At 34.6% G+C, this 13,631-nt stretch overlaps 1 protein-coding gene across 1 annotated transcript in view; it reads left to right on the top strand.

Annotated features, from left to right (window-relative positions):
* LOC124363543 (nipped-B-like protein A) overlaps positions 1–13,631 on the top strand; it is a 128,623-nt gene that overhangs the window by 86,548 nt on the left and 28,444 nt on the right. Inside the window, exons 18-21 of the mRNA XM_046818793.1 lie at positions 455–646; positions 850–916; positions 4,076–4,266; positions 9,446–9,757. Coding sequence (XP_046674749.1) covers positions 455–646; positions 850–916; positions 4,076–4,266; positions 9,446–9,757 — 762 coding nt within the window. The remainder of the gene's footprint in view (positions 1–454; positions 647–849; positions 917–4,075; positions 4,267–9,445; positions 9,758–13,631) is intronic.

Genomic DNA, 13,631 nt, shown 5'->3' with positions numbered 1-13,631 from the left:
TTTTTGAACTGGAGAACTTTGAACCATCGTTATAACTAATTTGAACTTACCTGATGAGACTATGTTCTAAAACTGTAATTACGCTATTACGACATTTTTTATTGACGCTTTTGTAATTCTCTATGAATTGTACAAATATAGTATATTGTCTAATACTACTATAGTTTCACAGTCATCTTCGTGGTGTCAGTGTCATTAAATATTAAAAGTGAGGATTATCCGTCTGTAATCGTAATAGTTTAAAATTCATGAACACAGTACAAACACAGCGAATAAATAAAAAGTATGAGAAACACAACATTTGATAGGCCTATCACACGTGAATATTAAACATGATAGAACATCACAGCCGGCAGAAGGTAGGACAACCAGTAGGACAACATATATATAAAGATACACCAATGTTTTAAATATTATTGTTTCTATCTATATCTAGCATTGTAATGTCTTACAGGATTCAACAAGGGATGTGGTTGTGGATATACTACTTTTCTACCTACAATTTAAGGAGCTTCAGTGCTTCACTTTGAAGGCTATTGGTTCCATTTGTATCCAATACTGTCAACTTATGTTGACTCCCAAGCTGAAAACAGTGTACCTTGGGATTTTATGTGATCCTACGCCTTCTTTTGAGTTGAAGATTCAGGTTTGTTTTCAGTTTAATAGCATTATTGATTATAGCTCCAGTATTTGAATATTATGAATGTGATTTTCTTGTGAATCTTATCACGATGTATATAACACATTTTTTGTTAACTATATTATAATGTATATAGCCTATTTTTATTGATTCTCAGATATTTCAGCTATCAAAAGTCTGTATTTTACAAAATTCTATTGCATGTGTAGGTACTGAGCAACATAGAACAATATTTACAAGAGGAAGATGGACGTTTAATCAAACAAGATTTAAAGTGTAAGTTTTTTGTTTGTTATGTTTATTTATACATAATCAAATTACCCCTTTAGAACCAGATACTTTTTAGTTTTGTTTCCAAGAAATCCTTGGTCTTTTACTTCTGGCTACGCATAAAATGTCAGGCTAAACTTGTCAAAAATGTAATAGTTAAGGAAAAAAATCTATACCTATTTATTTATAAACTAATTTTTTGAAAATTGTTTATTTTTGTATGTTTAGACATTTAAAAACAAATACGTGCACAGGAAAACATTTAAGAAAAGACTGGCCATCATTTTGACTTACAAGGGTAAATCAAATATAAATGGTTTATCGGTTATTTGTTTTACCTTTATTTGATAACCTTATACACTTATTATTGTTCAATCCCGCTGTATGAGGCCTGGAATTGTCATGGAGGAGAATGACATTTCTGATGGACACGCCTCATCTTTCAGCTTTTGTTTCAATAGGCGGCTTTTGCCTACTGAAACAAAACAGTAGTAAGCCATATTCTTATTGAAATTTTCTTCCCATTGAGTTAGTTTGAGGTCAAGTACCTGGGCTTCATCCTTGATAGGATCCAGATCTGGGGACCCCATCTGAAAAGGGTTATCGCCAGAGGGAAATGGTCTATGATGCAGTGCAGACATGTATTAGGGGGGTTCTGGGGACTTAAGCTGAGGCTTTTCTATTGGCTTTATGTCCCTGTGGTTAGATCTGCATTAATATTCGAGGCACTTTTCTTGTGGCCAAAAATGATGGCTAGGATGGTGGTAGCTAGTTTGGCTAGCATCCAAAGGATGGTTTGCCTTGCTATCACTGGGGCCATTCCAAATGCGCCAGGCACTGCTCTAGACTGCTGTCTCAATCTTATCCCTCTAGACATTGTCATTCGGGCTATGGCTAGGAAGAGTATCTACTGTCTTAAGCAGGCAGGGCTTTGGTCAACCCTGGACTGCAACAGGAGGCACTGCAAAATTAGCATCCTGATCCAGAAGAATAATCTCTGATCAGATGCCACAAAGATATTCCTTTAAAACACCCATCAGAACTGTTATACCTTCCAGGGAGGCTTTGTTGGAGGGAAAGATACTTCTTCCATCAGTGGAGCTTAAATGGTTTATGGATGGCTCTAAAACAAAAAGTGGCACAGGTGCTGGGATTGTGGGAGTGAGACCATGTAGGGAGCTAGTTGTCCCTATTGGTCCTTATCCCATGTGACAGGTCAAATTATGACATTTGAATATTCGCGGGGAATTGGCAGACTGTGACGTCAGTGAATCGGCAGACTGTGACGTCAGTGAATCACATGTTGTCGGAATTGAGATTTATTTAATTAATAACGGAGAAATATATTAAACTTTATACGGGAACAAATTTAATTAATTAAAATGAGTTATACATAACCAAAATTCGTGTTTTACAAAAGTACTAAATAAAATTACGCAGAAAAGCCAATTGTGGGATAAAATGACTTGCGTATTGATGACGTCAGAAAGCACATGTTACTAAAAATTTAAATAAAAAAGCTTTAGAAAAATAATAAAAGAAAATAGAAAGACTTAAATCGATCAATTATAGTGAACGTGATAAATTTTGACAATTAAAGGAAAAGAATCAAATTATATTTAATCGTGAAGACGCTGATTTGAACGGGAGAGGGGGATGAACATTGTGTGAACCGGTATGCGTAGTTTTTATACGGAGAATCCTTCTTCTCTGTCTGGACTTGAAGCAGTAAGGACGTCTACTCGTATAGATGAAATTTGAAACTGTACAATAGTGCATTGAAGTTGTAATAAGGGATGGGATGTTGTGTTAGTGAACAAAAATCAAAGCAAAGTGAGTAGAATTAGACAGTATAATATTAAATAAATTGACGTCAAAGTCATTTGCTTTGTCTTTCATTGAGTATCCCATCTACAAAGAAATGTGGTAAGTAAGATAATAAGCTTTAAATTAAAGAATATTACTTTCAAAACTTATTTGATTCAAAGTGATTGGTAAGAACAGTGAATATTTTGTGAACTTTATTATGATATAAACAATCATATTAATCAGAACTTTCAAAAGAGTAGTATTAAGTTTGAACCATTATTCAACCTACTTAAAAAACCTGAGATAATATAGACCCAGTGCTAGTGATATATAACGTGTAGCCTACTTTCATTAATACAAACTACACTTTCAACAACACCACAGACATTGAAGTTTGATCGTTATTTAAATATCAACTTGGAACAATATGAGTTAGCCAACACGAAGCAAGTCACACAACCAGTGAGGGGCAGCACACTTTGAATACCGATTGTGAGAAAATTGGGACAACAAACGGGGGCCTGGAACGTAGCAAAATCGTACAGCCAACTGGGGACTGGACCGTAGCAGAAGGGCGACCAAAGTGGGTCGTAGCAGAATAGGCACGGCAACGTGGGGACCGTAGCACCCACAGTCTTTCACGCATAAGTCACAGACCTTTTGGAGTGTGCTCATGAGAATCATCGTCTGTGGTTTAAGAGAAAGACGGAGATACAGTGATCAATATCGAGTTCAATAAAATGTTAATATGTACTTTTAGAAATTAATGGTGCAACAGGCTTGGAAACAGTCTGAAATACATAGCTAAATACCACACTTGTAGCACATCGATGTCATGTCATGGATGGCACCAATAATTTTCTTCATCTCAGTGGTCACTGCAAATATCTCATTCATCAAAATATACACTGAAAATTCATATAAAAGTTTCTCTCCTGATATTCTACACAATTTGTCCATCTCAACTGCAATAAAGGAATATATTGTTATCATACTTATTACTATTTAGTCTTCTCATCGATCGACTGATCCATTTACTGATCTAAAACAGATGACAAGCCAAAGTGAATCAGAGAAAATTTATAGCTGAAACAAAGAAAACACTGCATTGTATTAGGCACAGTGGAAACTATGTAAGTGTTTCTACATTCCTGTAATACATTGCATATGCAATCAGACGAACATTTATAACACACAAAACAAAACGGGTAGTATTGTTCAGAGTGGCAGGGTGCACGTTTGTGCAAGTTTGGGGTTACTAATCAGAGAGATAAGTTTGTAATTAATGTAACATATAAATTATAATATGTATATGTAAAATTATGACAGTCTATCTTTCAATATTTACTTTTCCAGGGACAAATTTATCGAAGCAAGAGGACTTGAAAGAAATGGGAGATGTGTCAGCAGGGATGGCCAGCACTGTGGTCCAGCTGTTTATCAAGGAGGTGCTGGAAACTTACTTATGCCCTAATGTGAGTGTGAGACAAGCTGTACTTCGTGTAGTCCAGCTGACTCTGCAACAGGGTCTCATACATCCGGTGCAGGTAACAACCGAACTTATAAAATCATAAGGTCTTGATTTCAATATTTGAGATGGTGTAAAACTCATTCAGGATTAGTTGTGTTAAAATTAAGTTACTGTTACTGAACTGATAATTAGTTACAATTGACTGAACAATTAAAAGTGAAGTTTGAAGTTCTTACTTATATGGTAAGTTACTACTGACTATCTGTACGATACTTATATATATTAAAAAAAAAAAATTAAAAGTATTTAAAAAAGGTTTTGAATGTACTAAATATGTATAGCATATTATATTAGTATAATTTTTACATAATACAGCCTATTTGTAATGATGAATGTGACTGTGATGTGTGTGATCATTGAAGTTCAGAATTTCATTCATTAGATAACGTAAGACTCATAGACTCACAACTCTGTATATTAACAACTTCAATAGTTTTTTTTTAAAGAACATTTTTTAAATTTATGAATTAAAACTGTATATAGTTCTGGGTGTTTCACTAGAGGTTGGCACAACTTCACAATGATGATAGTAGACACAAAAACAAAGTTCCTATGAACATATGTCCCATCTCGCTTCGTTTGTGTGTGTCTGTCCTTAGTTTTTTATTAAACTACTTACATCTCAGAACCTATTAGAGCTAGTAGTATGATACTTGGAATTTATGTTAAGCTCATTAATTTGACATAAAATTGATTTAGATAAACATTATCAATTTGTATTTCTAAATGGTGGCATTTTTAAGTTATAGAAATATAATATCTCAAAATCTGTTAATCTTACTTAAAAATTGCACAAATAAATATTTATAGCAAATTTAATTACAAAACTAACGATGCTAAATTTGCTTAAATCGGTTGAAAAATAAAATAAATACATTAATTTTAGTTGATGAGTGTTCATGCTTTCTTACATGTGAAAAGTATACTCTTAGATACTATTGCTGATTCATGGTAATTTATTAGTCTTAATAACCTCTAACCCACACTTTGAATGTTATTACAATAATGCTTCTATTGATAATTTATTTACTAACAATGCATAACTATCAGCGGATTCATTTTCACTTAAAATATGCTATTTTGATTGATATAATAGAGAAATAGTAACTTATGCAAGGGGTTAAGTTAAGAAACAAATTGTTTCAAAGTTATGTCACTAGAAAGGAAATTAAAACGGCTACAAAAAATTGCTCTTGACAGATTTTATAAAAATTACGGTTTTGAGTTATTTGTTTTTAAAATTAATATGGCCGCTATTTTGAAACTGAATTTAGGAACTAAATGATTATTTTTTGCCTACATGATATTTGTATGGATGAGCAATGTGCAAATTTTTACTCAATCGCTCAAGCCGTTCTAGAGATATAAATTATTTAGTTAAAAAACAAAATGGCGGATATCTGGGAGAAGAAACATTTTAGGATAACCTTTATAGGACATTTTTTTTTATTTTGGTCCATGGAATCACCTCCTGAAATATTATGGATACACCTGGATATAAACAAAGTACAAGGAAAAAATTTTATTATATACATTTGAAAGTGACCCTAAAATAGTATTTTTCAATATAGTCACCATTCAAATTTAGTCATTTATCATAGTGGTGAACTAGTTTTGAAATTCCAGTGCTATAAAGTTCTGCTTCCTGAGTTTTCTGCTATGAGTCACACCCTCTAGCAGTTTCACGTTGTCATTAAAGCGCTGCGTCACAACCCATGTCTTCATTGCTGGAAACAGGTGGTAGTCTCTGAGTGCAAGGTCCGGATTGTAAGACGGATGTGGAAACTCCTCTCACTTAAAACCATCCAGAACTTCTCGAGTTCGATTTGCTGTTTGTGGTTGGGTGTTGTGCAAAAACAAAATTTTTGAACTTAATTTTCCACTGCGTTTGTTTTGTATTTCTTAATTTTTCAGCAAGGTTTCACAATACCTCACAGAATTTATGTTTGTGCCACATTCTAAGAAATCAACAAGAAGAACATGTTTCCTGCTCCAAAAAAATTTGCCATAATCTTTTGTGTCGACAATGTTTGGTGCATTCCTTGGTTTTTTGGGGAAGTGTGTGTGCCCCCACTCGGTAGACTGTAATTCGGTTTTGTAAATCAAGTGTTTTACCTGTCTCCTCTCAACTCTTGTAAAGATTCAATCGAGCAGCGAATCACCATATTTTTTGTAAGTGTCCAAAAATGTCAATAAGGCAATATGCTGATTTTCATGGATTTCCGTTAAGATTTTTGATACCCATCTTGCACAAAATTTATGGTAACCTAACTTCTGCGTAACAATTTCATGTAACAAACTCCTTGAAATTTGAGGAAAATAACTGACAGTTCTGGTATTGTAAATCGGCAGTCTTCTTTAATTTTCTCATCAACTTTAGAGACAATTTCATCGGTCACAATACTTGGCTGTCCACTTCGTTCGTCATCATGCACATTAGTTCAGCCATTTTTAAACCTAATGCACTACTGATGCTCTCCACCGTCATTAATCACATCCTACCTATCCCTCAACATGACCTATCAGTACTGTCATAACAATGACTTAGCAGTAAACACTACCAAAACTGCCCAAATAGCTTTTGGAAGGAGATCTGAATGTGTGCCATGTATACCAGATGTTGCAATGAATGACGAAGTCAAGTTTTTAGGCATAACTCTGGATAAAAACTTATCCTGGACTTCTCATGTAGTCAAACTCTGTGGGAAGTTAAGTTCCAGCCTCTATGCAATTAAAAACATCAAAGCTTCTACTGATGAAACAACTACAAGAGCCGCTTATTTCGCTTTGTTTGAGGCTCACATAAGATATGGTTTAGTAGCATGGGGAGGAACATCAGCTGGTCAGATTCAAAGGGTTCTCAAAAAACAAAAAACCGCAGTCAGAACACTTGCAGGACTGCAACCACCAAACAGCTGTAGAGAAGCCTTTAGAACCCATAAGATCCTCACTATCGTATCACTATACATTCAAGAAACTGTGATGCACGCAGTAAGAGAGGGCCTACCAAAGCGGGGTGAAGTTCATCAGTACAACCTCAGAGACACTACTTTGTATGACCTTCCAGCCCACCGACTGTGACAGTTCGAAAAGAAGCCTACATACATCGGGAGGAAGCTTCACAACCACCTGCCATCAGAGCTGAGAGACAAAGGAGAGAATGAACTCAAACCAGCACTACACAAATGGCTTGCTGACCGCCCCTTCTACTCCATAGAAGAATTTTTTCAAAGAGTATTTGACATTTAAATTTTACAATGTAACCTTTTATATCATTACAAAACTTTATATTTTGTAAAAAAAAAACACTTGTAGTGTTTACTATGACGCTAATACTGTTCTCAATGAGCATGTTAATAAAGAATTTTTGTCTATTGTCTATTGTCGTTCTCATAAATTTCACAGAGTGGATGTTAAATCTCAATCGGTTTATTGTGCTTAGCCAGCAAAAACCGTATTACCGACTGACAGCACTTCACAACTCGTGGGATTTTCAATTGCGTCACACATTTAAATTAAACTGCTGTTGTAAAACATCAAGGAGTTGTAAAACAGTAACCTCTCACTTCCATGGCTGAATAGCCACTGACGGAGAAACGCCCCAATCAAAATGGCCATGATAGTCCTGCCCCTAGTGAATGCAGAACGAAACATAATCTACTTTTTGAATATATTAAAGCTAACAAGATGGACGTTTTTATTTCCAAATATAGTTTTTATTTGTACAATGGTAAAGCTTCAACTACTGCCTATAAATAGGGTATTAAAACCATCGTCAACCATCAGTTAAAAGTGTTTAGTAAGACATTTTGAAAAATAAGTAATACTGGATCAACTTCTTTGGTAAATAGAGCATACTATTCAGCATCTTGTTCGGCATACTATTCAGCATCTTGTTCAGCATACTATTCTAGTGGAATAGAAAGTGAAAGAATTTCAATAAATGGTAGTCAGCCTTATCCTTGTGAAATAAAAATATCCATCTTGTTGACTTTTTAATTCACAAATATAAAAAATAAGTTAGTATACAGAGTTTGTGGTATGTTATCTACTGAATGAAATTCTCAACCTCAGTGATCACACATATACAAAACTTTGTATTAACATGCTTATTTTATGTTAAGTATACACCATACAATAAACAAAAATTGTTTACCTATTACAACAACTAGCTGTTTCCCGCGGCTTCGCACGCGTCTCTTAAGCTTTGCCCATATATTTCTTTGCCTTCAAATAGTGTTTGGATATTTTAATATACGTAACTACTGTGTTGTAATTGCAGTTTATAATGTGCAGGCGCTTTGATAACTTTTATATCTTGCAGTACAGCCTGGTGGTTAGTTACATCAATGGGCATTGCGTATAAACCTTCTACATAGAAAAATACAAATTTTCATAGTGATCGGTCCAATAGTTTCTGAGTCTATAAAGGACAAACACACAAACATTCATTTTTATATATTATGATTGCAGAAACAGTTTAGACAAAATTTGTCGTTTCTCTTAAGCTTACTCTATGCTTTAAAACTATAAGTGTAAAGAAATTTATATATAAATATATTTTTTGTCGCATTATATATGTTTACAAAGAACAGCTGATTAAAAAATTTGAAAAGACTCTTTCACTTAATAACATATGTTTGCTGCAATGCATTTCTTACGGGTATTTCTGTAACCAGTGGGCGGAATCCTGAATCGGGAAAGGGATAAAAAGTATCCTATAACCTTCTACAGATCAAGACGAACAAATTTAAAAAAAAATTAGGCGAATCCGTCCAGCCAGCCGTTTGTGAGTGATGCTGTTACACACGAACAGTTTCATTTTTATATATATAGATATAGTGCCAAACTCATCCTAAGCATACATTACATATATAGTTGGCATTGCATATAATTAGCATACTTACATTTTTATTTGGTGTTGTATGCCTGAATCAAATTAATTATACTGGTAATCAAATTATAAAATTAAAATTATAACCATTTTATACCAATTACCATGACCAAGGTCCATGTCTGTTTTTAGAAATGTGTTAAGAAACTGAAACACACAATATTTAGAACTGGTATTTGCTCTTTTCTTCAGAAATGAAGAGGTCGGTATTAGGAGGTAGAGCGGAAATACCCAGGTTTAGAGAGGAATCTTTCTGTTTCTTGTTACAAGTCTGCAGTATTGAGAGTTTTGATGGTTTCAGATTGTGCCCTATCTAATTTGTATGACCACCGATGAGGAGAAGACAGTCCGCAGCAATGCTGACAGACGGCTGGAAGAGATAGAGAGAAAGTACCCAGGATTTATCTACATGCAGTCACAAAGAGGAGTCAGTCTGTCATACAGGCTGCAGGAAATTCTGCAGACTCATGGGAGTTCGGATGTGCTCAGGGGCTACAGGAGTAAAGATGAGGGCCAGCCTGTTGCACTCAATGGACCTCTTTATTCCATTTTGCACTCTCAACACCAACGCCGAGCATTTATCCTTGCTATTTTTAAACGCTTTAAGGAACTGGTGAGCTTTCATTCATTTATTGTGTCAGTTTTAGTTAAAAAATTTTATTTCACAGTTATTTATCTTATGTATGAAGAAAATTTAGAGAATTTTATATGCATATAAATTATTAATATACTGGAAAACTATTAGCTGCATAAACCTCTTCAACTCTATTTATTTTATCACGGTATGCTCTGCCAGATCCATTTAATTACTTATAAGTATTTTGCACATGTTTTATAAGTGTATATTTTAAGTCAGCTAATATTTTAGTAAATGGTAAGTTATGTGCATAAACCTGTTCAAAATTATATGGTTATGATTTGTAAAGATAAAGCTATTTTATCCCTAGAAGTAGCAGAATTTCCCTGAGTGGCAGACAATTCTTGCCTTCGTTTAGAGGTTCACTAAATTGTTTATAAACTGCACATAATTTTCTGAAATCCTAGATTGTTATATAATTGTGCATATTATCTATATATTTCACAAATTATGAATCTGACACAAACAATTAACTTATAAATATTTAATAGTTACAGTTTAGACTGGAGTGAACAAATTCCTGTTTTTCCAACATTAGAATTAGATGACTATAGAAAATAATAACAAATGTTTAATCTTTCGAAATATACAACGGATTTGAAATTTATTTGCTCCTATAGGAACAGGTTAGGTTTTAAATGCAAAACTCTTTAATCATGTATATTGCTCAAATATAACTTCTTTTGTAAAAAAACAAAGTGAACCAGGAGTTAATATGATTGTTAGAATTGTTACTAATTGTAAATGTTAAACAAGTTGCAATTAAAACACAAGTAATGATTTTAGCTGCTAAAAAAATAGTAACTTGAATAGATGACTAGATTTTTAAAGATAACCATATTGTAATTTTTTAAATATATATTTGTAGCAAATGTTTTGCTTAGAACAATAAATTACATATTTGTTATATTTTTCTACCAAAAGAGTATTACAAAATGTAAAACCTGAAATTGTCCCTATTTTATCAAGATTTTCATGTATCAAGAAATTTATGATTTATTTACTCAGTCTAAAAAAAGCTAAAAGGATAGAAAATGTAGTAAATTAGTGTTTTACATGTCATTCTAGAGCTAAAGTAGTTGATGAATTATGAAGAAAACATTTGTATATTCATGTTGTATATGTTATATTAGTATAGGAGCTAGCAACGTTTTCGAGAGAGAATTTCAGGTCAGCTGAAATTTTGATATGCTGTCTTTCTTGCTCTTTCGGTTGGAGTCCGGGCTATCTGGCTGGCGGTAGTGGTTGCGTTTATTAATGCGCATCTTACCTGCACAGGTAAAAATCCTGGAGCGCTTCGGCAAATGGACAACATGGCGTCAGTCTAAAGTCACATGTTTGTTTTGTGTTTGTGTTATTTGTGATGTTTATTTATTAATTTCGCTACAATCGCCAGTGGTAAAATGAAATGTGGTTCTGTAAAGTACATAAAGATAAAATCATTCGTTTCGTGGTTGATACACTGAAGAAGTGCCAGGAAGTTTTGAATATACGTTTAAAATATAAATTAAAGTACCGTGACATTGAACTGCCTATTGAAATAAATGAGACAGGTGGTTGGAGAGAGACAGTTTTTTTTTTTTTTTTTTTTTACAGAAACACATTTCATTTTACCACTGGCGATTGTAGCGAAATTAATAAATAAACATCATAAATAACACAAACACAAAACAAACATGTGACTTTAGACTGACGCCATGTTGTCCATTTGCCGAAGCGCTCCAGGATTTTTACCTGTGCAGGTAAGATGCGCATTAATAAACGCAACCACTACCGCCAGCCAGATAGCCCGGACTCCAACCGAAAGAGCAAGAAAGACAGCATATCAAAATTTCAGCTGACCTGAAATTCTTGTTTTAGAAACGTTGCTAGCTCCCGTACTATATATACAGGGTGTTTATTTGAAAACTTCAAACTCATATTAAAAGACTTATAGCCCAAGTATCAAAATTCTGTAAACGGGAGTGTATAGTACTAATAGGGGGAACAAAAAAATTATTTTCAAAATGGGGGTGCTCATCCCCATTCCTCCCCCCGGGCCCAAAGTAAAAATTTTGAAATGGCAACTAATACCTTGTGACACCTCAAATTGAAGCTCATAAAAATGCTGTATTTTGGTAAAATAAAAATTGAAATCGGCCAAGACGTTTGGTATTAACAGCCTATAATGTAATTTCTTACACAACAATTATTAGTGTACAAACAATTGTACTACTGCTAATAACAAAAAATTACTCACTGAGTACTGTTGTAAATCCTTTGTAAATTTCAAATCAAATGTTCAAATTGGTAGCCATTGTTGTTCAAGCAAGAAAAATAATGTATTTGCAAATTCTTGCATGACCTTTCTAAAAGTTTTTCTGGTTAAGCGTCTGCACTCAGCAGTGATCCTGTTTTACAAGTCTCGGATACCCGTTGGATGTGTTTTAAAAACTAATTATTTCAAGTGACCCCACATAAAAAAAATTAGTTTGTTAAGTCTGGAGACCTTTTTTATCCTTCTTCAGGGAAAAGAACAGTTTGTCCCCACGCTTGGTCCTAAAAGGACCTTTGCGCTTCCTTTACTTTAATTTTGTGTCCTCAAAGTCAGAGAATTTTGCAAAAACCGATCAAATTTGAGGGCTCCAGTTCTCTGATATCTTTGGGGCTGAGGAGATATGCTCTCAGGAATCTTTTCCGAGTTTCTAAGATGGCAGGACAATCTAATCAAATATGCTCTGCTGATTCCTCCTCTTCTCCACAGAGTCTACATTCGTCAGTCTGGCTAAGGCCTACCCTCATAAGATGTTTCCTTAGGGAGCCATGTCCTGTCAACATTCCTAATATTAGTCTTATATCCTCTTTATTCTGATCTAAGAGAGCTGTCCACCTTTTAACGTTAGGAGAGATAAACATTTAGGATATTCTTAATCCTGAGGCTCTACTCCAATTAATGTTTCTTATCCTCTTTTCCCAATCTTTGACCCAATTTACTGTTGGAGAAGGCTATCCCACAACGTGGCTCAGGCCCCACCATTATGGACTCCGCTCCCTTTTTGGCGAGGATGTCTGCTTTTTCATTACCATGAATGCCTTCATGACTCAGCACCAAACCGAGTGTTACTCTGTTATTCGTTGCCAGCTCAGCTAGAGCATTCTTACATTCCCAGACTGCTTTTGAGTCAAACGAACAGGTATCGAGTGCTTACAGTAGTGCAGCCTGACTATCAGAAAGTATTAAGTATTTTAATCCTTTTGTCCTCATTTGTATGAGCCTTCTGGAACATGAGTCTATTGCCATGACCTCCGCCTGAAAAACCGTGGCATGTCTTCCCAGGGGCACAGCCATGTTAACCCTTTCCGCTCGGATGGGCAGCAGTGCTGACCAAATATGGCTTCTCGTAGGCTCGTATTATTTTAGCGCGTACTGTCCACTCAGATCGGATGGATGGGCAGCGGTGCTGTCCACTATGGCGCCCGCGTGCACACAGCAGCCATGTCATTGTTGCGTCCCCATCAGCTCGGATTTATTTTCGCCGCATCATTGATACTGTGCCTTTTAAAAAGTTAAATGGATTTAAAGGTCCAAAGGTAAATAATAATGTAGTCGAAAAGTATTACAATGGAAATATTATATTTCTATAAACTAACATGAGTTACAATGAGTATTAATAATGTGACAGTAAATAATTATAACATGATAAAAAATAAAATTGAACTGCTTATTATTGTTCCGAATATAAATTTAACTGCGGGCTAGTTGTCATCTTGTTGAAATATCTGAGATGAATGGTACTTTTCAAAACAAACACCGATGTGAAGACCGGGCTCATTTTCACAAGTTTTGCAATGAAACTTCACTCTTTTCCTG

The sequence above is a fragment of the Homalodisca vitripennis genome, chromosome 5 (genome assembly GCF_021130785.1).
Source record: "Homalodisca vitripennis isolate AUS2020 chromosome 5, UT_GWSS_2.1, whole genome shotgun sequence".
Classification (NCBI taxonomy): domain Eukaryota; kingdom Metazoa; phylum Arthropoda; class Insecta; order Hemiptera; family Cicadellidae; genus Homalodisca; species Homalodisca vitripennis.
Note: the sequence above shows the minus strand (reverse complement) of the source record. Positions and strands in the feature narration are given on the sequence as shown.